Source organism: Aspergillus welwitschiae (assembly GCF_003344945.1).
Source record: "Aspergillus welwitschiae strain CBS 139.54b unplaced genomic scaffold BDQ94scaffold_10, whole genome shotgun sequence".
Lineage (NCBI taxonomy): Eukaryota > Fungi > Ascomycota > Eurotiomycetes > Eurotiales > Aspergillaceae > Aspergillus > Aspergillus welwitschiae.
Genome location: NW_020798704.1, coordinates 673,571 through 697,199, shown reverse-complemented (window position 1 = coordinate 697,199; position 23,629 = coordinate 673,571). Strand labels below are relative to the sequence as shown.

Here is a 23,629-nt window from a genome sequence, read left to right as displayed (position 1 = left end):
GGATAGACGGATGGATGTTGTATGTTTGTATTGTTCTACATGTGATTGGATTTGGAACTGGGATACATTTTCATTTCATCTTTTCTTATTTCTTACAAGTCTTTCTTTCGCACGGGGTTTGATTATTGATGGCATGTGGTTCTGGGCCTTTAGGGGCTGAGTAATCCCGGTGACTGCAGTAGTAGATCGGCCTTCTCCGCACTTTTTTGCCCCCGTGCGCTGTAAGGATCGTCCCCAACACAGTATAGTATTTCCTGTACATTGACCGATTCATCGATGGTATACGCCAACGAGCATCTCCGCGTCCTAACATGCAGTGGGTAATGCAGAGGACAACGCAGTAAAGTGACCGACATATATACTTCAAGGAGTAACTGGCTGATTATCTGTCCGATCCCTGGCCCAGGGTTTCACCAAATCTCCAGCCGAGCAAAGACCGGGTGGCCTGATTTACGCCGTGAGTGGTCCGTTTGTCTGAGTCAGCATGCTGTCCCCCATGCCGGCCTGCCGAACGGCCAATCAGCGACGCCTCGATCGTCAGCCTCGGCGAGTCATACCTAGAATTACATTCATTACCGGTCATGGTATCCCGTAATCGGGAGGCCAGTAATTTTTCCCCTCCCAAATCTTGAATCTTCCAGATATCCTGTCTTGTCTTCTTCCTTTTCCCTTCTTCTCCTCTTCACTACCCTGTTCTTCTTCTCCCCATTCCTCCACATCCATTGCTTCCTGATCGTCAATTAGGGGCTATCTCATTCCTTCGGCTTGCACTCTCCGTCTCGAATTGTCTGCCCGCTCATTCGAGTCTCCATGGAGTCGCTTCTCCAGCAGTCCCGGGCCATGTGCCCGTTCCTCAAGCGCACTTCCCCGACCACTTTGCGCTCACTGTCGACCGCGACCCGTCCCAGCACCAGCCCTGGCGGAGGCACCATGTCCAACCTCCAGGTCCTGGCTCGTCGCTGCCCAGTGATGAGCAAGGCTCTGGCGGTGCAGAGTGCTCGCCTGGCTCACACCAAGCGGTTCACCTCTTATACTGCCGGTGTGGCGGGCCTGAACCCCAAGCAATTCCGGCCCACTGTCGGCAAGAGAGCGTTGCATTCCACCGCCGGCAATGGCGCTGATGTGACCCCGAATGTCTACAAGGAGTCACAGCGAGGTTAGTGCTTTTCTTTATTTTCTCTCGCACAGTCACAACGCCAATGTAATTGTACTGACGGAATTCCCCCTAGTTCACCCCGGTCTTACCGGTGTTCCCAAGCAGCAGCTCGAACCTTCTGCCGCTACCGTGCCCGGCCCTCGTCCCCATGCCCCCAACGCCGCACCCTTCAACTACAATGCATTCTACCAGGGCGAGCTCGAGAAGAAACACAAGGACAAATCGTACCGGTACTTCAATAACATCAATCGCCTGGCCAAGGAGTTTCCTCGTGCCCACACCGCTTCTCCTGAAGAGAGGGTGACCGTGTGGTGCTCCAACGACTACCTCGGCATGGGTCGTAACCCCGAGGTGCTGAAATCTATGCACAAGACCTTGGACAACTACGGAGCGGGTGCCGGAGGTACTCGCAACATTTCCGGACACAACCAGCACGCCGTTGCTCTCGAGAGCACTTTGGCCAAACTTCACAACAAGGAGGCTGCGCTGGTCTTCAGTTCCTGCTTCGTGGCCAACGATGCGACTCTGGCGACTCTGGGCAGTAAGATGCCAGACTGTGTCATTCTGTCTGACAGTCTCAACCACGCCTCCATGATCCAGGGTATCCGTCACTCTGGAGCCAAGAAGATGGTTTTCAAGCACAACGACCTGGTCGATCTGGAAACCAAACTTGCATCTCTCCCTCTGAACGTTCCCAAGATTATTGCTTTCGAATCCGTCTACAGTATGTGCGGATCCATTGCCCCCATCGAAAAGATCTGTGATCTGGCCGACAAGTACGGTGCCATCACCTTCCTCGATGAAGTCCATGCCGTGGGTATGTACGGACCTCACGGTGCGGGAGTGGCTGAGCACCTCGACTACGACATTTACGCTTCTCAAGATACGGCCAACCCTCGTGACACCAAAGGAACCGTCATGGACCGTATCGACATTATCACCGGTACTCTCGGCAAGGCGTATGGTTGCGTTGGTGGCTACATTGCCGGATCGGCGGCAATGGTGGACACCATCCGCTCTCTCGCCCCCGGTTTCATCTTCACAACTTCGCTGCCCCCGGCTACCATGGCTGGAGCGGACACCGCCATCCAGTACCAGGCACAGCACCAGCGCGACCGCGTCCTGCAACAGTTGCACACTCGCGCGGTTAAGGAATCACTCAAGGAGCTGGATATTCCGGTGATTCCAAACCCGTCTCACATCATCCCTCTTCTCGTTGGTGATGCCGAGGTGGCCAAGCAGGCCTCGGACAAGCTGCTCGAGGAGCACGGCATCTATGTGCAGGCCATCAACTACCCCACCGTGCCTCGCGGTGAGGAGCGTCTCCGCATCACCCCCACCCCCGGCCACGTCAAGGAGCACCGGGACCATTTGGTGCAGGCTCTGCAGACCGTCTGGAACGATCTGGGCATCAAGCGCGCCAGTGACTGGGAGGCCCAGGGAGGCTTTGTTGGCGTGGGTGTCGAGGGTGCCGAGGCCGCCAACCAGCCCATCTGGGAGGACGCGCAGCTGGGCCTGCAGCCTAACGAAACCGTCGAAGCTGCCGTGACGCGGGAGTTCCAGACGGCTGCTGCCGAGGCGCTCTCTCAGGCCGCTTCCCGCATGCAGACCGCCACTCCGGTGCGTCCCGCCGCTGCTGCTGCTGCCTCAATCCCCGTGGGAGTGGCTGCTGCTTAAACCTTTTCGGTTCAGGCTAATAATGTGGTGGTCTGGATGAGTTGATCGTTACTATTACTTTTCTTTTCTCTGCTGTCGGATTTCAATCCCAGCATGACCATATGACCAGACTCTGGCCATTTGCTCTATCATAATATGAAATATGAAGGTGGATAAAGACACATGGAACCGGCCAGTCGTTACCGATGAATTTGGGTTCTAGATCGAATTGATCATGTCTATTCCTCATTATGCTGCGCATATTTTTCCTAGTATCATTGTAGATGTAGTATGTATTCTGTAGTCTACATGCATTTACCATTGCAGATGGCTATCCCGTAGTCGAAAGAGAATATCCGGTGTCAGAACTGTCGCTACACCTACTAATCACTATCCAGCACAATCCTCAGTGTTACTCTCATCTTCCCCTACAATCCCGGATTCCACTCAGACCGACAACACCTTGTCATCTGAGTAAATGAACTGGGTGATGCTAAGATAGTATGATCTTCTTTAACTCCGAATTCAATCCAGATTGCCCCCTCTTCAGAATATCATGGTCATTTATCATGTGATCAATTCACTAGCCATCTCAACTGTCATCAGCGCCTCGCCTCGATTCTTCGGACGAGTTCTCTGCATCTCTCTCTCGTGTGGGAGTTTCCTTTTTTTGGTGTTGACTATCTGTCACTACTGAGGGCTATATTTATTTATTCTGGTGGTGGTAGTATCCACAACACATCTGCACATTAAGATTCTATGAATTAGAATTCAGCGATAATTCAGTCTATTCTGCGTACAATATTCAACTACAGGTAGTACTGGTATATATTAAGTATAACGTGTGGTAGTAAAAGACTGGTAACAAACTTACAAGTAAATATTAGTAGTACTACTACTACTACTACTACTAACGTGAATATTCTATTCTACGTCTAAATCAGAGTTACTAGGATTATCTGAGTTACCTTTTTTCTTGAGAAAGTATATTTTCAGCAGTGATAGTAGGGATTTTATCACTTGCCAGGTTGAGTTAGTATTTGGCGAGGTAGAAGTGATGATGTCTAGTAGCAGTTACTTCTAATTTAGTACTGTATAAGTAAATTTGACTGGTGCATTATAGTATAATCATAATCGGTAGTCATAGTAGTTGGTATATATAGAGAAAGAAAGACAGAAAGAAAGAAAGAAAGAAAGTTGCAGTTCATTAAAGGCTGTATGTAGTATGGTAGTAAGGGAAATATAAGAATTGTTGTTGTTGTCTCTATCTAGTTAGATAGTACTAGCCATATTATACCTATATCGTATCGCAACACTGGCATATATACGATTGACTTCCTGAGACTTGACATGTGCATTAGATAGGTTACTACTAGTGATATTGACTAGAAGTCACGGAGCTGAAATGACTCTTGATTTACAAGTGAACTACTGCAAGCTTAGCCAATTTAGAGTGGTCCAGCTGCCCAAGTGAAACAATGGAAGAGAGAAAACGACGTTCTTTTGTATCCATCCATACATACAGAGAAATAATGCTAACTTACACAATCAATCACAACGAATTCCATTCCCAATTGAATCCATCTACCTCCGTCCACCACCACGACTAACCTTCGGGAACTCAACTGGAATCTTCAACCTAGCAACCCGTCTAGCCGCAGCCTCAGCCTTACCACCCTTGATACCCCATTTAGCAAACTCCGACTCGCGGGGCTTGTCGACGCGGCAGCCCAACTCGCGGAAATACTGCGTGATAGCGACATTATCCAGGCGCAGATCATCACGGAGATCCGAAGGATCGGTGGCCAGCTCGTTGGGGGCGTTTCCGCCGGCGGAGCTATTGCCGCCATCCTTGGAAGGTTGGGGCGGGATGTGCAGCGACAGGGCGCAGATGGTAGTGTGGAGGAAGGTGATGTCGTTCTTGGAGAGGGAAGCACCCTGGGGCGCGAACTTGCGGCGCACGGTGTCGATGACGGGGTCCGCGAGCTGTTCGCCGCTGGCGGAGTTCTCGCTGGTTGTTCCACCGGAGAGGATGCGGCGGAGGTCTTCGCGGGGAGGAAGACGCTTGCTGCCTGGGCCGGCGGACTTGTCGCGGCCGGGACGGAGACCGCGGGCGAGTTCCAGGAGGAGGAGGATGAAGCGGAGGATTTGGAGGTGGGTGGTGTTTCCGGAGAGGGCGACGGCTTCGACGCGGCGGGAGACGTACCGCGAGGTGGTGTTGACGGCGGCGCCGGAGTTAACGCTGTCTTGCCATTCTTTGATGTTGGGGAGTTGGCGCAGAGTGGCCAGGCCGTTGGGGACGAGGACATCAAGTGGGTAGACTTCTGACGGGTGCGCGGCGTCCAGGTTAGCCTGGGGCAGAGGCTTCGCGGCTTGAACCTGCGCTTGCAGGGCGGCGGTCTTGGAGGCGATATCTGTGGCTGCGTCGGCGGGCATTGCGCCCAGAATGGCGGTTTCAGCGGCGGAGGCGGCGCCTGAGGGCACGTTGGAGAGCTGGGCGTTTTCGGCAAGCGATTGAGCGGCCTTGCGAGATTGTTTGGTACCGAAGGTGTTGGTGAGCTCTGTTCTTTGAGCGCGCATAGTTTTCTATTTGAAGGGTGAAGGGTCAGCTTATAGCCCGAGTGAAGGGCGTAGAGGAGAGGATTGAGCGTACCATTTCCTCCTCGTCACTCTCCTCCTCTTCCTCCTCTTCAATGGCTCTCATCTTGCGAACGGCGCCACGCAGAGTCATCTTCCGCACTTCGATGAACTGCCAGGTTTTGTTCTCCGGGTCCACGACCGCGACGTAGTGCTTCAGTTGGGAATCGGCATCCTCCTCGGCCTCGCGACCCACGAAGTCCAGCTTGGGGTGCTCGGAGGACTGTAGCAGCAATTCCGACGAGACGATGCCCTTGTTCCGTGACGACGAGGAGGAGGTTTTGCTGCGGGTCTTGAGGTATGGGTTGAGGCGGAGATTGCGCGGGGCGTTGAGACCGGGAGTAGTGACTGCAGTGGATTATATTAGACCTTTCCCATTTCATATGAACATGCCGTGAAGGTAAGAAAGTTAATGTGTGAAAAGGTGCAGCATACTGATCACCGGAGCTAGTTCGCTATCATCCTCGACGACGCTGGAGGCCAGCGGAGGCAGATCTTGCAGCTCGAGCGCGGGCTTCTTGCTGGGCCTCTCATGGCGATCGGAAGCGCGCTTGCGCTTCTTTTCAACCTTATCGGACGGCATTATGTCTGGATAAGGAATTGAAGGGAAATGCGACGCCGCGGAGAGAGAATAGACTGGCAGGGAGATTATCGGGCAGGTGGAGGGAAAATTCCACGAAAAAAAGTTGAAGGCGGTCAGGCGGGCTGTGAGCGGAAGGCGGAGAAGCGTCCAGGCGGGCAGCCTTTCATACGCACAATCTCTCTGTTCATTATGGCCCTATCATTATAGGGCGATTGACAATTTGGATATCATGGATTCATCTACAAGATCATGCTACGGTGATTCATGAAGATTTACAGAGAATAAGCTGTGCGTCGTAAACTTTTTGGTATTTGGAATAAATTCTCATGACCTCTCCATGGCCCGGAATTCCATCGGATTTCCCCAACAGAACCCAGGACACGAGAAATTGACCAGTCCCCACGCAAAAGCTCATCGGCAATGGCAAGAGTAAGATAGTACAGGAATACAGAAAGACCATTCGACTCTTCCACCGTGCCTTCCAACCCCACCAAACACATTCGTACCTCCGAAGGAAAAGATGCGGCACTCGCACCCCCACTGTCTGGATCAAAAGGAAATCAAGAGAAGATCGAAAACGTTATAACGAGCCCGAGGGATTGGATGTGGAGAAAATCGCTTTTCAACCTGCTGAACGGCGGGCTCCGAAGTCGATTGCACCGAGAATGTTGTGGCAGACCAGACAGGCCTCGATTGAGATACCGAACCACGTAACGATCATAACTGGAATCATCATCGTGACGTCGTCGCAATTGTCATGTTTAGCGTTCAACTTGAGCGTTCACATGAAGAGCTGAGATGGAGTGGGCGAGTAATTTATTTGCTGCGGGAATGGGTTAGTTGCTTGTCGATTTGATTTGCTCGTTGCTTGAATAGCACTCACGATCTAGCTCTCATCTTTCTTCTCTTGCGCTTGAGGCGACGGACGCGCTTCTTTCTCCACTTGGCTCTCATCTTCGAAGAGAATTCGAAACTGATACCAGTCAGTCAGTCACTGTTGGCCCAGCCAGACGATGAAGCACTGCAACCCGTGCAGGCTAGGAGGGGGTACTCACACTTCTGCGAGGATGAAGAGATGGTTGCAAGAATGATGGAGAGCGGCCGCGGTTGAGCTTCTTGTGTGCGCCGTGGCTGACTCAGCATGCAATGCCGCTAAGGGCTCGCTAGTGTTGCGCCGGCGCTGATTGGCTCGCTGATTGTCATCCACTGCTTTACCGAGACTGGCATTACCGCTTTGGGCCTTGCCCGTGACATCAACCCTCCCGGTGCGTGTACCTTCAGTACCGTGGCATGCGGTGGGAACCCATTACCATTGAGAAAAAAAAGACTCGTTGTTATGATGCGTTCAATGGCATTGAGATTCACTATTCCCGTTTCACCTGTTCGTGTGTATTATCGAGGCCAGCCCTAGCCAGCCCTATCTACTACTGTATACCTAGGAATAACATCGTGGTCTATGTAGAATGTAGATGTCCGCCAGAGTTGAAGATGAGGATTCTCAAGCTGCATTGGGACAATCGCTTAGTAGCCGTAGCGGTAGGTCACCGCCAGATCTCCCTGTACCTCTTCTTCATCTTCTCGCAGCTCCGCTGGGGCGCCATTGGCCATGACCCGGTCTCGTCGCTTGTTCTCCGTCCAGAGAGCCACAAAGTATCCAATGCAGCAGGCCGCAGAGAAGCAGATAAAGGACAGACTGATAATGTAACCATTCCGATATTCAGGCGCATCTTTGGCTAGAAATGCATATGTGGAGATGATACCTCCCGCTGGTAGATAAGCCATGTCAGCAGCGTCATCAATTTATGCTTTGCGTCGACGTCACTTACTGTTACCGAACCCAACCTGCCATGCCGTGCCCACGCTCCGCCTGCGATGACCCCCTAGGTTCATAGCAAACCAGCATACGATAACCGGCATCGCACTATAGCAGCCACAGGTCACCATGAAGAGCGCGCCGTATTGGACGTGTCGGTGAGCCTCTCCGTGTACATTCAATAGTATTCCAAATCCAGCCATGGCGATGGCTGTAGGAATCAAAGTGAAAGCCAACCGGTGTCTGGTGAGATCCGAAAATGTTGCAATTATCATCGAAAATGCAAACGCAGCTGCCCACGGTGGGATCGAGTACAGTTGCGTTAGGATGGCTGGTACAAAAGCTCAGCATACAGCGCATTTAGTGGTGACGAATACATACTTCCGTAGCCATAGGTCTTGATAATAGTCGGGGCAAAGAAAGCATATCCTGAGTTTGTTAACCTATACTACTTTCCAGATATTCACGGATCAAGATGGCAATCAAACTTACCATATGCTGTGACAACCTGCCCAAAATACATAAATCCGCCAAGAAAGATCTTGTCTATATCTCAGTCAGCATATGCAGGAATGTAGGGGGGCCTCCTGGCCCTCGGATATACTTACAGTCCTTGAACACAGCCAACACATCGCGCCAACCCATACGAGCATCATGCCCAGCTTTCCCTGCATCACGAGCCAGCTTAGCCCGGATGTACATTCGCTCTTCCTCATTAAGCCATTTGACATCCTCTGGGAACCCGGGGATTATGAAGAACCAGACAATGGCAACCACGCAGGTGATAACTCCCTCAATGATGAAAACCCAGCGCCAGCCCCCGTAACCTCGGAGCCCGGCCATCTCCCCTAGACCGCTGGCAAGCAGGCCGCCGAAGGCGCCCGCCAATGTGGTCGAGCTGAAGAAGAAACTAAAGCGCTTCTGTGCCTCACTACGCTTATACCACATGCCCAGAAGATAGAAGCCTTGACAGGCACTCTATTAGCAAAAGACTCTCAGAGCTTTGGAAAGAGATCACCTACATCCAGGGAACATGCCCGTTTCAAACATCCCTGTGTCGATATTAGCTATGTGTCGTTGGATGGGGATGCCTTCATACCCAGGAACCAGCGTGTAGTCATCAGTCCACCCCAGTTTGAGACTAAGCCCTGACATATCGTGACGAGGCCGAACCCGAACATACAAAAAGACACTGCCATCATCAGCAACCCAGTAAACGGTGCACAACGGCGTTCATGTACGTAGGACACGTACACCATACATGAGGTTTCAGTTTCTTCAGCAAGATATTGGACGGGATCTCGAATATAACGTAGGGCACAAAGAATATAGTGAGTGCGGTATTGTACTTCGTTCCAGTCGCGATGTTGAGATCCGTTTCGAGCCCGAGTACGGCCGCATTACTGATATTGACACTGTACCAGACATAAACTGTTATGGAAATGACATCTCATTACAAAGACAGCACGGAGGCACATACCGATCCAGGAAAGCAAGTAGATACAGAACACAGAGACATGGGACGATGTGCCAGTCAATCTTGGCCAAGAGCCTGCGCTCCGTGGTTGTGGTAAGAACAGGGAGGTCTGAGGGAAGCGCTTCAATGTGGTCCTCAGGTTTCAATCCGGGTCCGGGCTGAGGAGAGCGGTCTATGGTCTCTGTTTACGCAAATTGAGGTCATTATCGTCTTCGTGAGACCTCGATGCGTATGAACTGTACCTTCGGATGACCCCATCGCGAGTTGTGCGCGGAAATATGAATATTGTTGTACGCTTCTGTGTCTCTGCGCGGTATTGCGACACGATAGATAGAAATATCGTGACCGGATTACTCCAGTTGACAAGGGCGTACTCTCGGCAGATAAAAGGTGCCAAAACAAAGTTCGAGAAGCAAGGGATGTATGACACGATGAGCGCGTAAACAGACGAGATACGGCGCAGAGACACTATTTGAGCAGAGGATCACGACAATTGGCCATGCATAGGGGAGCAGAAAGAAGAAAAGACAGCACAAGAGGGGCAAGCAGGGGTGCCAGACAGATTGATAGTGAATACGGACTGCATCGATGGCGGCTGACGAACCATCTAGCCTAACCAATAGCCTATACAGCCCGCTGTGATGAACACGGCAGTGGACGAGGACCAATTAACTCATTGACTCGGGGAGGCCTTACATTAGCGAGGAAAATGGGACGGGTCGGACAAATCCTACCCATTTCGGCCTAATCCGCAAGTCAGATAGCCTGACAGGCTGGGCATTGCTTAGCATGATTGTCCGATCCATGGTGGCTCCCAAGCCGTGCCACTCGAAGGTTTCATCCGATTGCTTATCTGCACAGTCTGAGGCCATGGTGATGGCTTTACCTGGGTAGGAACCGAAGATGATGCCAGTCTGGACGGATGTAACATGCCGAGGGGGAGAGAGTTTAAGAGGAATGGAATGGAGGAGAACATGCCCGGCTGCCAGCTCCATCCAGTCTGCCAGTTCCCTGTCCCGGGATCACAATCCTAGTCTAGTAGGAGTAGAGAGTAAGCAGTGAGCAGGTACTTTTAAGCAGTAGCCCAGCCATGGCCAACTCCACTGGACTCAATAGATAGTAGCCGTGCCAAACCCACCTTTCCCCGCAGATCCCTTCCTTCGCTAAGCTTATCTACCCCACAATCGGCTGGTCTCGAGCAGTTCGTTTCCCTAAGCTCTGGGCAAAATCGGGAGAGTTATAGACATTCGAACGACGACGAAGTATCTGCGCGCTGTCGAATTTCATGCTTTCAGGCCACTACAGAATCCAGCCACAGGTCGAAACTCAAAGCTAAATGCACATGTAGGCCCAATGAGAGAGCAAAGAGATATGGACCGGGTAGCACAGATGCCGTATACAGTCGTACAACCTGCATAAGCGCGCAAATCGAAGTCTTCCCAAGTCGCTCGGCAAAGATTGTCAAGTCTGATCATTTGGGCCCATCATGTGTGGCAGTGGCTGGCCACGTGCTGCCCTTCATTCGTCCCACGTCCCCCCCAACACCCTGAGGAGTGAGGACGCGGACGAGAATACTGATACTTTCAACATCCAGTCTAGCAACATGCCCCGCCCTTCCGGTAATGATTCTAGAATACCCATAACCCATATAAGCTAGCTTGTCATAAAGAATAATTACTCGCCACCACGAGCTATCATACAATCATACCATATCTTCCCTCAGTCCGCGCCGAAACGAGACTCCGGATAGATTAGGGACCATTTATGCCACAGATATTCCCGAACTTCCCCAACATTCTCTAGAAGCCCGCATACGGTCACACGGTCAACTGCTCGACGGTTGGTCGTCTACAGCCTTCCCCCATGCCTTCTCAAAGGCCGAGTCATCGTCCACTGCTACGACGGACGCTCCTGGGGTAGGTCCTTCTTCGCTGACCTCCTCCTTCTCAATCATCTCGGGGGCAGGCGATGTAGGAACATCAAAGCCCGCCTCTGCTCCCGATGGCTGCGTCCTTGGATCGGTCCCAAGCAGCTCAGAGTCAAAATTTGAGCTGTATATAACAGCCGCAAAGGCCTCGAGCTCTCGTACTCCTTGTTCGATGGAAGTAAGATACAAGTTGGGGGGAGCTGTCCCATTTCCGATCACATGGGCTTGTCGAGCCAGAACGGCCAACACGTTTGCCAGCTTCGTCTTCGTGTCGGAGCCGTCAGCCGCGGGGACGACCGTGGCGACCGATGTGAACGACTGAGGAACGGACGTGGGCGCCTGAGTGGACGACTTGAACGCGTCGGCCTTGCATTGTTCAATGAGAGTCTGGAAGCATTCGTTGTTGAGAAGCAACATGACACGAGTGAAAGTCGGAGAGTCGATCAGGTCGGCCGTCTCGTCCAGGAGATGGCGCAGCGATGCTGTTGTTTGAGGCGTCGCGGGTTCCGTCACTCCGAGAACCCCAGACTCCTGCAACAAATGGTCCTCCTCTTCCCGCGAGGGGAGCACATAAGACAACCACTTCCGATACCTGATAAGACAAATGAACGGTCAGCACCCGGCCACTAGGACTTGCTCATAGTCAACGTACTTCCTGTCCTCCTCGGTCACGCCCTCTATCTTCCCACGGACTTGTAGGATCAATTCCGACAGCTTGCTCACCGAAATGTCCTCCCGGGGGTTCAAAGGACCGAACACCTCTGTCACGGCGGCCTGCACCTCCTCCATCAACTGCTTCCAGCCTCGGTGAAGCAGCCACCAACTGAAGGCAAGGTATCTCCGATTTGTCTCAAAGTCATTTCCCAGTGTTTGTGTGAGGTCATCGTCATCGTGATCCTCAAGACGAATAGTCGATCCATCCGCAGGGGGTGTAGCCATGGAGATCACGCTGGACAGATAGTTGCGTCGGCCGAGCAGGTTGAGTTGGATTCGAGTGAAGATGGTCAGCAAGGTCAGGGTATAGATGAGTGTAAACGACCTAGTGATAGCTATGATGGTCCGTTAGACTCGTTGGTTCCTGTAAAGAAGTGACAATAATGGGTGACTGACAGGTTATCTTGACCTCGTTCCATAGCTGGGTCTTGTTTCGCTTCGGCCGTGGGGAGCCGCTCCCCTCGATGGTCGACTCCCCTAATTGACTCGTACGGACAAAGCCATCGCTTTGGAAGCTAGACAAGCTTCGCCGATCGTCGTCCGTTATACTGGGGCCCACCGAGCTTAGATCCGAGCCTGTTCCTTCCCCAGCGTTAAGACGAGCTAGTCGTTCGGCACGCTTCTTCTGGAGTTCCTTGGTCAATTCTTCCACGGGAAGTGCCTCGAGGATATCCTCCGCCGCGGTCGGTAATAGGGCTAGCACAGTATAGGTACAGTCGGTCTGATTTTGTTCGAAGCGTCGCCGCAAGCTGGACAAGAGGCAATAGCCGTCAGTTACTGTTTTCGAACACGCGAGCAGGTCACAGCGTTGAGATAATAAGAGGTAAGGAAGGCCCATCACTTACTTCTCCCGAGCAATGCGGTCACTACTCATGCGCTCGCGTGCCTCTGAGATCTTGGACAGCAGATACTGGCCTGCAAGATAGCCCGCTCCGATCACGCCAGCTCCGATCGCAAGGCCCTTGCGATTGCGCCGGAACCAGCGCTTAGTAGCACTGATCATTATGGAGCAAAGATGATCGGGAACAGTTTCTCAGATACAGGGAGCAGTGTAGTTCATCGTACGAGGTAAAATAGAAAGCAAGAAAAAGAAGAATGGAGGTTGGGAATCACAAGGAAAGCCGAAGAGACGGCGTGAGTGATGGAAGAGCGACGGGAAGCACGGTCGGGGATCGAGGGTCCCTAGAGCGGCCTCGGCTAAAGAGCAGCCAGCAGCAACCACGTATGATCGTCACCAGCGGGTCAGGCTATCACGGATGCGAGGATATAGACTAAGATATATGCTCTGTACATGATTAGACTAGTAGACAGACAGAAGTTGTGGGGACTGGGAAGAAGAACCGAATGGCAATAGTTTGTGCCACTTCATCCCCGCGATTAGTTGCATCATCATTATTAGAAGTCACGGTGTTCTGTTCTTTTCATTTGCATCTCAGCCTGATTCTGTCCGACGTGGACGCAGTTTGCCAGGTACCGCCAATACCAGACGATACGGACGCGGATGCCCCCTATCAGGGCTGATAAGGGATAAGGAGAACAGCCATCATACCGTCACAGGCGAGGGGCTCCCCATCATTACATACACGCCATGACTCTCCATTATTCTTCCCTTCATCATCATCTTCTATCTTCCTTTCTTTATCTTCTCTCTTCTCTTCTCTTCCTTTCTTTCTCCTCCATATATAACTCTGCCCTTCAGAATCCTTGTATACACATGGATTATATCCCCAGCAAACCATGCCTCCCCCATAAACCTTTCTCCATGCCAACATCTCCACACCGGTCCTAGTCAATCAATCCCGCTCTGTCCCCCCTCCCTCCCCCCGAACGCCAGCGTCATCGCCATCACTGGTTCCTCCCCCTTCAACCCCAGACTCGATCTGATCCATCCTTCGACTAAACACGTCGGAACCCCTTCCCCGCTGGACAGCTCAGCTTGGAACTTAGCTGGACCGTCACTTGTGCTTGCCGATCGCTGAGCTCAGTTAATTTCTCCATCTTAAACAAGAGGGTGGCACCGGTCGCTGCCCCCATCAAGATGGAGCCCCGCAAAACGCCCCCGGAGTACTTTTTGGAGATCTTCGCAGATACCACCAACGTCCGCGACGTGTTAAAAGGTGAGTCAGTTCTTCTCTTCACTGAATCGTCCTCTCTATAACTACAAAAACCTAAATACTAACATCTCCTCTCCACAAACAGGTATTCTCAACACCATCTTCTTCCACCGATACTTCCCCTCCATCCGCCCAATCACCTTCGACGTCCTCGACTTCACCCTCCCCGCCATCAACGACGTAGACCTCGAAACCCTCATCGACTCCCGTGTGAGTTCCCTCGTCCGCCAGCACTCCTCCGCCGCCAGCGCCCCCGATGGCGGCGGCGGGGGTGTCCGGGCACGGATGGCCGTGGAATTCTACGAAAAGCGACGTCGACGACCGGGAATCTGGTTTGGCGGACTATCAGGGAAGGGCGAGGAAGAAGTATGCTGGGAAGTGTGGAATTTGGACGTGACGATAGCCACTCCTCGAACAGAGTCTGGTATGGACGCAACCCAACCCACCCCCCCATCCGCCAAGCTATTGCCTCTCTCTCCCCTGTGCTGACATGTGATTGCCGGGTCTAGAACGCGCCAAAGTGCGCAAAGCAATGGAGAATATGCTTCAGAAAGCCGTCTTGAAGATCCTAGCCGTGGTTAACCGCGATAAGGAGCACATTCCCCCGATCACTACGAGCGATTCGAATCCGTTTCCTTATCGCGTGGTTTTAAACCCGAGATCGGATGGTTGGCAGAATCGCTTTGGGTTATACTGATGCAGGCTACCTACCTACTACCCCTCTACTGCTTCTTTTCTTTTAATCACACACAAAAAATGTGCCCAGGCTACGGTCACCTGGACGCGATATTGATATGATATACATGAAGACAATCCGAAGGGCAGGCTGGCGCGGCAGGGCACGTCTGGGGATGCATATGGAATGCTACCTATGTCATAGTATGTGTTTGCCCAGGAGTAGCAGCCTGCCGTCACCCCTGGTCCGTTTCCATTCCGGCGTCGGTGGCAACCACAACAACAACAACTACCAGCTTTGATTCTCTTGCAAGTGTATTTTATCCCGCTTCTTTTTGTCCCCTTTATCATATGCGTCTCCTTCGGATTCGGTTCAGAGGATGAAATGTTCTTATACCCCCCACCCCCCAATGTCCACCACTTACACTCTCCCATTTCCCTTCGACAGAGAAGGAAGACAAGAGAAGACACGAAAAAAGGAATGAATGAATGAATGACCAGGAGGGTCAAGTCCAGTCCAGTCAAGTTATTGACAATGCTCAATTTACCAAGAAACGAGGCATAATGCATCAAAGTATAGCTATAATAATAATACCACACAGCCATGGGAGAGAGCACGGATATTAGGCCCGTGATAACCTCTCCCCTTTCCAACCAACGCAAAAAGATTCAACACGCAATTCTACTTAGATTCAAGTCATGGCAAAAATGAACAGCATGAAAACAACCACACAAGGATAGCCCAATTCTCGCCCGACAAGGCTCAAAGTATCGTATCGTATCAATCAGTCAATCAATCAATCAATCACACCGCTTCATCCAGTTACATCGATTTTTTCCAAACATATCGGCATTGAAAGGATCCCAGAAGGAAAGCTTTCGTCTTGCCTTTGTTTTGCAAAATTCCTCCAAAACATAAACCGAGACACGACTGACTCTGTGAGTTGACCGAGATCAAGCCACAGATTCACCCGGAGTTCACGGTTTAGCTATTTACTGGTCCTTGGCAGCAGCCTCGGCCTGGGCGCGGAGGTTGGCCGAAGTGGAACCGCCCTGGAAGAAGCGGCCGAGCACGGGCTGGATGAAGGAGTGGAAGACAACTTGGGCACCGCTGGAGAAGAAAGTCAGTCAGAGTTCTGGTGATGATAATAATGGGTTTCGGAGCTGCGGGAAGTGGATAGCTTACTTGGTCTGGGGAAGAGACATCCAGAGGACAAGGGCGAACTTGAAGATGTAGTAGAAGGCTGTGTTGAAGCGTCGCGATCAGTTTATGTACTTTCCACTGTAGGAATCCCATCAAACGTTGCGAATACTTACGGAACCAGTAGGGGGCAGAGATAGCGCTCTCAATGACGGTGAAGAAAGCGTAAACAACCCAGTACTAGAAGAATCACATGCCAATCAGTATAACCGCTAGCTGACGAGCGCACGTCGTCACGTGCAGAAAGATAACCTAGGCGTATGAAACGCCCGAGTTATGTCGCGATAACGGGGATCACGAGAAACATACCGTCAACCACTAAACGCAGGGTCACGATCATCAGCACAATTATCATCTAAGAAAACAGTAGGGAATACAGAGATGGAGCATACCTGTGTGTCGTCGGCCTTTCCGGCGGTGAACAGAGCGTTCAGGGAGTAGTAACCAGGGATGAGGAAACCAGCGAGGTTGACGAGGAATTCACCGGCGATGTTGAAGAAGACCAAGAAGAAGTAGACGCCGACCAGGCCCAGGATCACGTAGACCTTGGGGACGGAGGTCTGGCGCTCCAAGTTGTTGAGGACAGGGTACTTGGAGAGCTAAAGTGTGAAGAGGAGATGGTTAGTTTAGCTTCGAAACTGGCGGCTGAGAAATATGCAAGTAGGCAGAAATCGGAGAACAACAACACGACTTCATCCCATCCTCCAGCTCTCCGACGATTCCAATCCGTGATGAATAAACATTGTAAGACAGGAATAAACGAGCAGATACAATGCAGGTAGAAAGGAAACCCCTTTCGCAAACCGATTGGGGGGAGACAGGGAGGAGGAATAGGACACAAAACCAGAAAACGCACACACGACTTACCTCCTTGTCGAGCTGGGCAATGGCGTGCTGAGCACGATCCTGGAAAGAGGCCATTTTCGAAGGAAAATGAAGATAGCAGAAGCTGTACTAGGAGAAGGATGAAAGATCTGGGTTCGTAAACTCTTGGAGAAGGAAAAGCGAAAGTCGGATTCGGTCGTTATCAGGGCGCGGCAGAAGAGGAGAGGAGGACGAACGAGTAGGTGAGATTCGAAAGGACGAGCTGGCGGTTACGGAACCGCCAGCCGGGATGACGGTGGGGTCACGTGATGGGCTCATGACGTCGAGGGCTGGCCATTATTGTCCCCAGATGACGTTCCAGCAAGCAATCTGTTTGACCGGAATAGAAGCACATGAGAGTGCATCTCAAGGTGGGTCAGATGGGGATGCTGGTCGTGTGCTTGATTTCTGAGGATTTGACTCTTTCCTACAGTCAGTGTACTTTCTCTTGGACGGAGTTCTGGAGGGATTTCTTCCAGACAGTTCGATCGATACGCTCGGTATCAGTGATGTATAGTATGTTACGGGGGGTCTCGTCCGGGCCCCGGCGGCAGGGCTTTTTTCTTGTGCAGCTTTTTTTTTTTCTTTTTGTTTTGGGCTCCACTGGGGCTGGAATTATCCCTCACATTAAATAGTGAGTTATTGATTAATATTAGTTATCGACTAACTAATACTCTGATATGGCTCTACATAGTGCACATACTATCTATCATCCAGCATATATAAAGGGAGTAAGTAAACTATGATGTTAAATGATAGTAGTAAACACTCCAACCACCAAAAAGTATCTATGTCGATAAGAGTTCCTCCCGACCAGGACAAAATTCAGGACCTGCTTGAATTTAGTAGGACTAGTAGTATTAGTAGTAACTAAGTAAGTAGGTACATGAAATCTGCATCTGCATCCATCCCCATCAACCAATGACCGAACCTCCTTCTCTCCCAGTAATATGCCCACCTTCTATACATAGTTTAGAGAGGAAGAGAAAGACACGGAGAAAGAGAGATCCATTCCCGTCCCATCCAAAGATCGAACGAATCCCGATCGCTTACCAAAGTTTCGGACTGGATTGACCGGGGGTCTGATACGTAACAAGATCTGCAGTTGCATCCAACAATCCATTCCCACACAAGTCGGAACGCAACTATCTATCGAATTTTTGTAGGTGTAAAAAAATCTCTAGAAAAACACGTAGGTAATTATTATATCAATAGAAGGTGTCCTGAAATTCTAGAAATAATACTAGACTACAGATCTGGTGGAAAGAAGTGGATTATCCTGCCCGGTGTTTGTGTGTGCGGAATTAGTTTCCATTTCAATCCATAGTACACTTTATCCCACCATCTATGAGCCTGTGAACCTGATAGGCAGAGAGGTTCCTAACTAAATAGTTAGCGAACCACACGTTGGTTTTCAACTTCTTACTGGAAACAGGCTGAAAGTCGAAGAACTCATGTAAAATATGGATTTCCAATTCGAATGTGTAGATAGCATGTTGCGGGTGTCATAATGTATCTCATGGTGTAAGCATCTACTGCCTTATGGACAGCTTGCGACCGAGCTACGAAGAAGTCGGCCAATATCATTCAGGCCCAAGCTGTTTTGAAATACACGATGGCATGTTTACAATGATATTCTCTTTGTCGGTATCTCACAGTCAATCTGTCTACCCTCGTAGCTATAGGAATCCACACGGCATAGTTTTGCACACCAACATCAAACATGGTACATTACGTAGGGCTACATTGACCGTCGCTAATAAATCACATAGTTGAAGATCCAATTACAACCAATGTCATCTTCAAAAGCGAGACTCCCCTGGCGGGCAGAACCCTCCCAGCCGAGTCCGAAGTGACAGTGAAAGATCCACGACCTGCCCGGTCTAGACATCGTCGGCACTCAAATGAGGAAAATGGAAGAGAGAGAGAGAAAAAGAAAAACAGGTGTAGTAATAGAAAATTCGAAGAGGATTCCGGGGAGAGAAGTGTAAAAGGAGAAATCGCTCGTCTTCAAATCGAATAGAGCAGTGCGCCATCAACCATCGTCCATCCCCAGCCACCAAAAGGTCACAGGAACGCCATCCACAGAGCAAAAGTCGGTAGGGAAAAAAGGGGGGGGGCATATCAAAGACAGATCAAAACAGCATAGAATGTAATGTGCAGGTATTCGAAGTTTTTGCAACACGTTAAACCATGTCAAGAAATAACAGCCACTATGTCTTCACCAACGTCTATTAGCAATGTCAATCATTCTCATTGACGCCATTGCCGGCTCCTGCAGCCGCGGCGTTGTCTCGGTTGCCGCTATTGAACGTGAGCTTCAGCTTTGGCGTAGCAACCGCTGAAGGTGTTTCGGCCCCCGATGCCGCAGCAGTCGACTGATCATTTCCGCCTTGTCCACCCAAGTCATCGTAGTTGGCAAACTGTGGGTAGTCTTCGGTCTCCTTCTTTAGCTCCGCCAAACATTTTGCCTAGGTACGGTCAGTAACTGCTCAATCTCGTCTGCTCACAGATGTCTACTCACCTCGATATCATTGGCATCCTGGAACAGGATGCTGCCATCCTCGTTGTAAGTCCGGGCATTTTGGCAAAGGAGATGGATGTCATTTCGGAAGTCCTTCAGGCTCTGATACTCCTCACGGTTGATCTTCTTCTTGATCATATCCATGGCGATCGGGTTCTGAATGACCATGTAATAGTCGGGATAATGCGACTTGGGCGGTGGCTTCATAAATGGCTCAATGATGGACCGCGTAACAGGGCCATCCTCGCTGTCTGACGAATCGGCCGGCAGCTCCGCCTCCATGTCCATTAACGCTTGGTATACGGTATTGACGATGCGTTGCAGGATGGCACGATCCTCGGGAGACAGCGTCTCAACCGGCTTGGCTTGTCTTCCCCTCTTCCGCTTTGGCTGAGGCGTTTCCTCCACAACCTCCTCAGCCTTGCGCTTGGGAGCGGGACCTCTGCGACGCTTCTTCGGCTGAGGCGTCTCGGAGTTCTCGCGGGAAGGCTCCGGTGAAGAATCACCCACTGTTTTCTTTTGACGCTTCTCTTTGTTCACCCGACGACGCTCGACCCTCGCCTCTTTCCGAGCGATAGCATCCTCGATCGTGTCATCATCCGCATCGACAGCCATAAGCCATTGTTCCTCGGTAAGACCGTCATCGTACCGGGTAACCTTGCGTTCACGTGCACCGCGACCAGCTAACTCAACATCGACCTCCTCAGTTACCGGGTTGTCTTCCGTAAGATAGATGTCGGGCAACTCTTCTTCGCACATCAGACGAGGGTACTTGTGACCAGGGCCGTACTGTACGGTCTTCTGTCGTTCTTTATCAATACGCTGGAACGTAGTCAACTCCTCGTCGGACCGCGCCATAATGTCGTTCAAATCATCGTCATCCATCTCTTCCTGATCACCAATCTGATCAGCTGCCTCAGCAGTCTCCAAAAGCGTCCGCAGCAAAGCGTCACGCTCCTCATTGGTAGACTTGTTGTCGAACTTTCCTGCTTGGATGACCTTGCCATCCATATCGAGCTTGAACTGAGCTCGCTCCAGAATCTTCTCCTCAACCGAATTGGAACTGATCAGACGCAAGATACGAACTTCATTCTTTTGACCGATACGATGCGCACGATCCTGGGCTTGCAAATCCTGATGAGGGTTCCAGTCAGAATCGAAAATGATGACGGTATCGGCGGACTGAAGGTTAAGACCCAAACCTCCTGCTCGTGTCGATAGCAGGAAGCAGAAGTATTCCGAATCCGGGGCGTTGAATAATTTCAACAGATCGGATCGGTCGTCTGATTTGGTGGATCCATCAAGACGGAGATACTTCAATCCACGAAGACGCAAGAAGTCTTCCATAATGTTCATAATCTGCGTCATCTGGAAGAACATCAGGACGCGATGGCCAGTGGCTCGGAACTTAGGCAGAATCCGATCCAAAAGCTCGAATTTACCGGCAGTACGCCAAATCAGATCGTTGGTTCCTCGTCCAGGGTTCATCTGGTCTTCCACTGGCTCAAACACGAACGGATGGTTGCAGAGTTTTCGCAACTGCATCAGCATGTTGCTAAGACCACGCATACCGGTCTTACCTCCCTTGCCATCGCTGACAGCCATCTTGTTATGTGTGACAAGCTGCCTGTATAGCTTGGCTTGCAACGCAGAGAAACGGCACTTGATGACTCTCTCTTGCTTGTCAGGAAGATCTTTCTCGACATCCTTCTTCAGACGTCTCAGCAGGAAAGGCCGCAGAACCTTGTGAAGGCGACGGATCACCAGCAGTTGTTCTTCTTCGCTCAGTTCCATACGATCTTGTCCACCTGTGTTGGCAAAAGGTGTGTTGAACCACTCATCAAACGACTTGACGGACTTGAAGATATTAGGCAGGACGAAGTTCAGCAGTGCCCACAACTCGGGAAGGTTGTTTTGCAAAGGTGTACCCGTCAAAATAAGACGGTAACGGCTAGTGTAGTACTGTGAAAGCGTGCTGCTCAGCTTGGACTGAGTGTTCTTCATACGATGACCTTCGTCGACAATCATGTGAGTCCACTTGATCTTGCTCAAAATCGGACGATCCTTGATGATGTACTCGTAGGTTGTCAATAGAACCTGGAAGTTACCCCAACGGATCTGTTGCTGTTGTTGCTTACGGGCATTGGGGGGTCCCTTGTAGACAACACGAGAAACAGACGGCGCCCACTTCTCAAATTCGAGGTTCCAGTTGGTAAGGGTACTAAGAGGGACGATGACGAGGAAGGGACCATTGTTCTTCTTCCTCTCAATGATGTAAGTGATTAGACTGATGGTCTGAATGGTCTTTCCGAGACCCATTTCATCAGCCAAGATACCATTGAGGTTGTTGTTGTACAGGGAGATCATCCACTGTAGACCCTTCATCTGGTACTCCTTGAGCGTACCACCGACAAGGATACTAGGTTGAACAGTCACCTCCTCCTTGATGCGATGTGCAACGGCATAGTAATCAATCTTCTTCTTTCCGTCACCTTCATCTTCGCTTCCGGAAGCAATCTCCTCTTCTTCATCTTCTTCAAAGAACTGGTCTTCTTCGCCATAGCGCTCGGCCAGACTCCGTTGTTGCTCCCGGACGGAGGCAGCAAGCTGTTTGAGGAAGTTATCGGTCTGCTTAAGAAGGTGAGAGATGCGAGAATCCTTGGCCTGTCCGAGCAGCTTGAGATACGTTTCCTCGTCGTTGGCCTTCAAAGCCTGGAGACGTTGCTTGGCGGTACGCTCCACACGTCTCTGTTCTTCACGCTCCATGTGCTGGTGGTGCTGAAGCATCGCGCGGCCCAGTTTCTGCATACGAGTACGCTGTTGGGCAGCAGCGGTCTGCAACTCGGCACCATGAGTAAGAATAGCCTGAAGATGATCATACTGCTTGCGCTTTTCTCTCGTTTCGCGAGCATCGCGCTGCTGTTTCTCCAACTTCTCGGTGATACGAGCCTCCCGTAGTGATTGCTTCTTCATACGGCGATGGCTCGAACGATTCGCAGTCATGCCCAGATTGTCAAAATGAAACATCTCATTCTGAATCTGCTTCCGGAAAAGTCTTTGTTTCGGTAAAAGATTGAGCATCTTGTATTCAATAAGGGCCTTGAGCTTCACAGAGTCATCCGCAGTGGCGGTGTCGCTCTGGCTAGAATCCCACGCGCCAATATTGGCAGGAAGCTCAGCCAATTCCGCCTTTCGTGCGTTGATTCTGTTGTAGAGGGCTATTTCCCGTTCCTCGCGCACTTGCTCGAGGTCGATTCCAGGTGGCATCAAAGCGGGAATACGCATGCGGTTGGCGCGAGAGGCGTGGTCGGTAAAGCTGACAGTCTTGGGTATCAGATCGTATGGCGCCTGGAAGTTCTGATAGAAATCTTTGTGCTGAGGGGCTTCTGTTGTAGTTGGCTGATCCGGCTTGCTCTGAGCAGTGGCTTCCAAGACGCCTTCCGCAGCCGCGACATTCTCGGATGGAGCAGGAGTCTCCTGCTTCTTCGAAGGGAAAAGTTGCTGTTGAACGCGAGCCGGAATCGGAAGGTTCTTAGATAGCATCTTGAAAGCTAGGATTTGGTTCCTAAGCGTTGCAAGCTGCTCAGCAGAGAAGCTATTCCCGGTCCCAGGTGCGCCTTTCTGAGGGACGCCCTGGGCTACAGGCTGTTGACCCCCTGTCGCGCTCGCATCCGGTATATTGGTATTTGTCGCGCTGGGAATAGAATTGTTGCGGCCTATAATGGATCCGAGTCAATGAGCAAGCCATACGACATGCTATGTACAATGAGAAGAGATAGGACGTACCATTCATGCCATTCGCAGCGACAGCATCAGTATTCGAGCCATTGAGCTGCTGTTGCTGCTGTTGTTGTTGCTGCTGCTGTTGACGTTGCTGCACCTGCAATTGCTGCTGTTGCATCTGCCTCTGTTTGTGGTAGGCTTGTTGCCGTTGAAAGGCTGATAGAAGATTGTGGGCCTTAAGGTATTCAGGGTCATCATGGCGAACGCCTTGTTCCTGCATCTGTTTGAATTTCTATCGAGGAGCTATGTCAGAGGGATTTTACATTTGAAAATTAATTGAATATATATTGAGGGAGAGAAAGCAGGTAGATAACAGGGAGGTGTGGTGGTAGTGCTTCCACAAGGGACGGAAAAGCATACCTGGAAGACCTCTTGGATTTGTTGTTGCGTGATGTTTGGCGGCAACGACATGTTTCCAGCCGCCATACTGGGTGCTGACTGGAGAGAAGCCATGGTTTAGCGCGTGGTGGACGTATTCATAAGCGAAACGACACGCTGGGGGGCG

At 51.0% G+C, this 23,629-nt stretch overlaps 8 protein-coding genes across 8 annotated transcripts; 3 read left to right on the top strand and 5 right to left on the bottom strand.

Annotated features, from left to right (window-relative positions):
- Positions 1-606: 606 nt before the first annotated feature.
- Positions 607-3,068, top strand: hemA (5-aminolevulinic acid synthase HemA). The gene is made up of 2 exons (XM_026765626.1): positions 607-1,156; positions 1,230-3,068. Exons 1-2 carry the CDS (start codon positions 811-813, stop codon positions 2,831-2,833), a joined length of 1,950 nt encoding a protein of 649 aa, XP_026628250.1. The 5' UTR covers positions 607-810; the 3' UTR covers positions 2,834-3,068.
- Positions 3,069-4,298: 1,230 nt separating this feature from the next.
- Positions 4,299-6,083, bottom strand: BDQ94DRAFT_140437 (DNA-directed RNA polymerase I subunit RPA49). The gene is made up of 3 exons (XM_026765625.1): positions 5,885-6,083; positions 5,466-5,797; positions 4,299-5,398 (listed from the first exon to the last, which is right to left on the bottom strand). Exons 1-3 carry the CDS (start codon positions 6,030-6,032, stop codon positions 4,397-4,399), a joined length of 1,482 nt encoding a protein of 493 aa, XP_026628249.1. The 5' UTR covers positions 6,033-6,083; the 3' UTR covers positions 4,299-4,396.
- Positions 6,084-6,260: 177 nt separating this feature from the next.
- BDQ94DRAFT_10701 (uncharacterized protein) lies at positions 6,261-6,660 on the bottom strand. Its single transcript, XM_026763482.1, has one exon. It carries the CDS (start codon positions 6,530-6,532, stop codon positions 6,305-6,307), a length of 228 nt encoding a protein of 75 aa, XP_026628248.1. The 5' UTR covers positions 6,533-6,660; the 3' UTR covers positions 6,261-6,304.
- Positions 6,661-7,553: 893 nt separating this feature from the next.
- On the bottom strand, positions 7,554-12,966 carry BDQ94DRAFT_158546 (MFS transporter; the record flags this gene model as incomplete). The annotated part of the gene is made up of 13 exons (XM_026768966.1): positions 7,554-7,798; positions 7,859-8,176; positions 8,289-8,293; positions 8,338-8,391; positions 8,450-8,810; positions 8,868-8,897; positions 8,945-9,037; positions 9,100-9,260; positions 9,326-9,456; positions 11,412-11,780; positions 11,883-12,298; positions 12,360-12,712; positions 12,809-12,966. 13 exons carry the CDS (start codon positions 12,964-12,966, stop codon positions 7,554-7,556), a joined length of 2,694 nt encoding a protein of 897 aa, XP_026628247.1.
- Positions 12,967-13,601: 635 nt separating this feature from the next.
- Positions 13,602-15,274, top strand: BDQ94DRAFT_140428 (autophagy-related protein 101). The gene is made up of 3 exons (XM_026765624.1): positions 13,602-14,080; positions 14,163-14,501; positions 14,587-15,274. The coding sequence occupies exons 1-3, from the start codon at positions 14,002-14,004 to the stop codon at positions 14,772-14,774; spliced, it is 606 nt and encodes a 201-aa protein (XP_026628246.1). The 5' UTR covers positions 13,602-14,001; the 3' UTR covers positions 14,775-15,274.
- yop1 (putative membrane biogenesis protein (Yop1)) lies at positions 15,275-17,019 on the bottom strand. The gene is made up of 6 exons (XM_026765623.1): positions 16,821-17,019; positions 16,346-16,552; positions 16,263-16,271; positions 16,070-16,133; positions 15,939-15,996; positions 15,275-15,863 (listed from the first exon to the last, which is right to left on the bottom strand). Exons 1-6 carry the CDS (start codon positions 16,872-16,874, stop codon positions 15,746-15,748), a joined length of 510 nt encoding a protein of 169 aa, XP_026628245.1. The 5' UTR covers positions 16,875-17,019; the 3' UTR covers positions 15,275-15,745.
- Positions 17,020-17,649, top strand: BDQ94DRAFT_140425 (uncharacterized protein; the record flags this gene model as incomplete). The annotated part of the gene is made up of 1 exon (XM_026765622.1): positions 17,020-17,649. A coding segment is annotated over exon 1 (278 nt), but the record flags the coding sequence as incomplete, so codon positions are not given.
- A 783-nt stretch (positions 17,650-18,432) lies between these two features.
- BDQ94DRAFT_140424 (putative RSC complex subunit (Sth1)) lies at positions 18,433-23,212 on the bottom strand. Its single transcript, XM_026765621.1, has 3 exons — positions 23,128-23,212; positions 19,342-23,057; positions 18,433-19,288 (listed from the first exon to the last, which is right to left on the bottom strand). The coding sequence occupies exons 1-3, from the start codon at positions 23,132-23,134 to the stop codon at positions 19,061-19,063; spliced, it is 3,951 nt and encodes a 1,316-aa protein (XP_026628243.1). The 5' UTR covers positions 23,135-23,212; the 3' UTR covers positions 18,433-19,060.
- Between the last annotated feature and the right edge of the window lie 417 nt (positions 23,213-23,629).

What these genes read in the sequence shown, in the direction of transcription:
- hemA (XM_026765626.1), top strand. Translation starts at nt 811, where the DNA reads ATGGAGTCGCTTCTCCAGCAGTCCCGGGCCATGTGCCCGTTCCTCAAG. An exon ending in CTACAAGGAGTCACAGCGAG is followed by an intron (nt 1,157 to 1,229) that starts GTTAGTGCTTTT and finishes AATTCCCCCTAG; the next exon opens with TTCACCCCGGTCTTACCGGT.
- BDQ94DRAFT_140437 (XM_026765625.1), bottom strand. Translation starts at nt 6,032, where the DNA reads ATGCCGTCCGATAAGGTTGAAAAGAAGCGCAAGCGCGCTTCCGATCGC. An exon ending in CGAACTAGCTCCGGTGATCA is followed by an intron (nt 5,798 to 5,884) that starts GTATGCTGCACC and finishes AATCCACTGCAG; the next exon opens with TCACTACTCCCGGTCTCAAC. An exon ending in AGAGTGACGAGGAGGAAATG is followed by an intron (nt 5,399 to 5,465) that starts GTACGCTCAATC and finishes CCCTTCAAATAG; the next exon opens with AAAACTATGCGCGCTCAAAG.
- BDQ94DRAFT_10701 (XM_026763482.1), bottom strand. Translation starts at nt 6,532, where the DNA reads ATGTGTTTGGTGGGGTTGGAAGGCACGGTGGAAGAGTCGAATGGTCTT.
- BDQ94DRAFT_140428 (XM_026765624.1), top strand. Translation starts at nt 14,002, where the DNA reads ATGGAGCCCCGCAAAACGCCCCCGGAGTACTTTTTGGAGATCTTCGCA. An exon ending in CGTCCGCGACGTGTTAAAAG is followed by an intron (nt 14,081 to 14,162) that starts GTGAGTCAGTTC and finishes CTCCACAAACAG; the next exon opens with GTATTCTCAACACCATCTTC. An exon ending in CACTCCTCGAACAGAGTCTG is followed by an intron (nt 14,502 to 14,586) that starts GTATGGACGCAA and finishes TGCCGGGTCTAG; the next exon opens with AACGCGCCAAAGTGCGCAAA.
- yop1 (XM_026765623.1), bottom strand. Translation starts at nt 16,874, where the DNA reads ATGGCCTCTTTCCAGGATCGTGCTCAGCACGCCATTGCCCAGCTCGAC. An exon ending in CTCTGCCCCCTACTGGTTCC is followed by an intron (nt 15,997 to 16,069) that starts GTAAGTATTCGC and finishes GCTTCAACACAG; the next exon opens with CCTTCTACTACATCTTCAAG. An exon ending in ATGTCTCTTCCCCAGACCAA is followed by an intron (nt 15,864 to 15,938) that starts GTAAGCTATCCA and finishes TTTCTTCTCCAG; the next exon opens with CGGTGCCCAAGTTGTCTTCC.
- BDQ94DRAFT_140424 (XM_026765621.1), bottom strand. An exon ending in AGGATGCCAATGATATCGAG is followed by an intron (nt 19,289 to 19,341) that starts GTGAGTAGACAT and finishes GACCGTACCTAG; the next exon opens with GCAAAATGTTTGGCGGAGCT.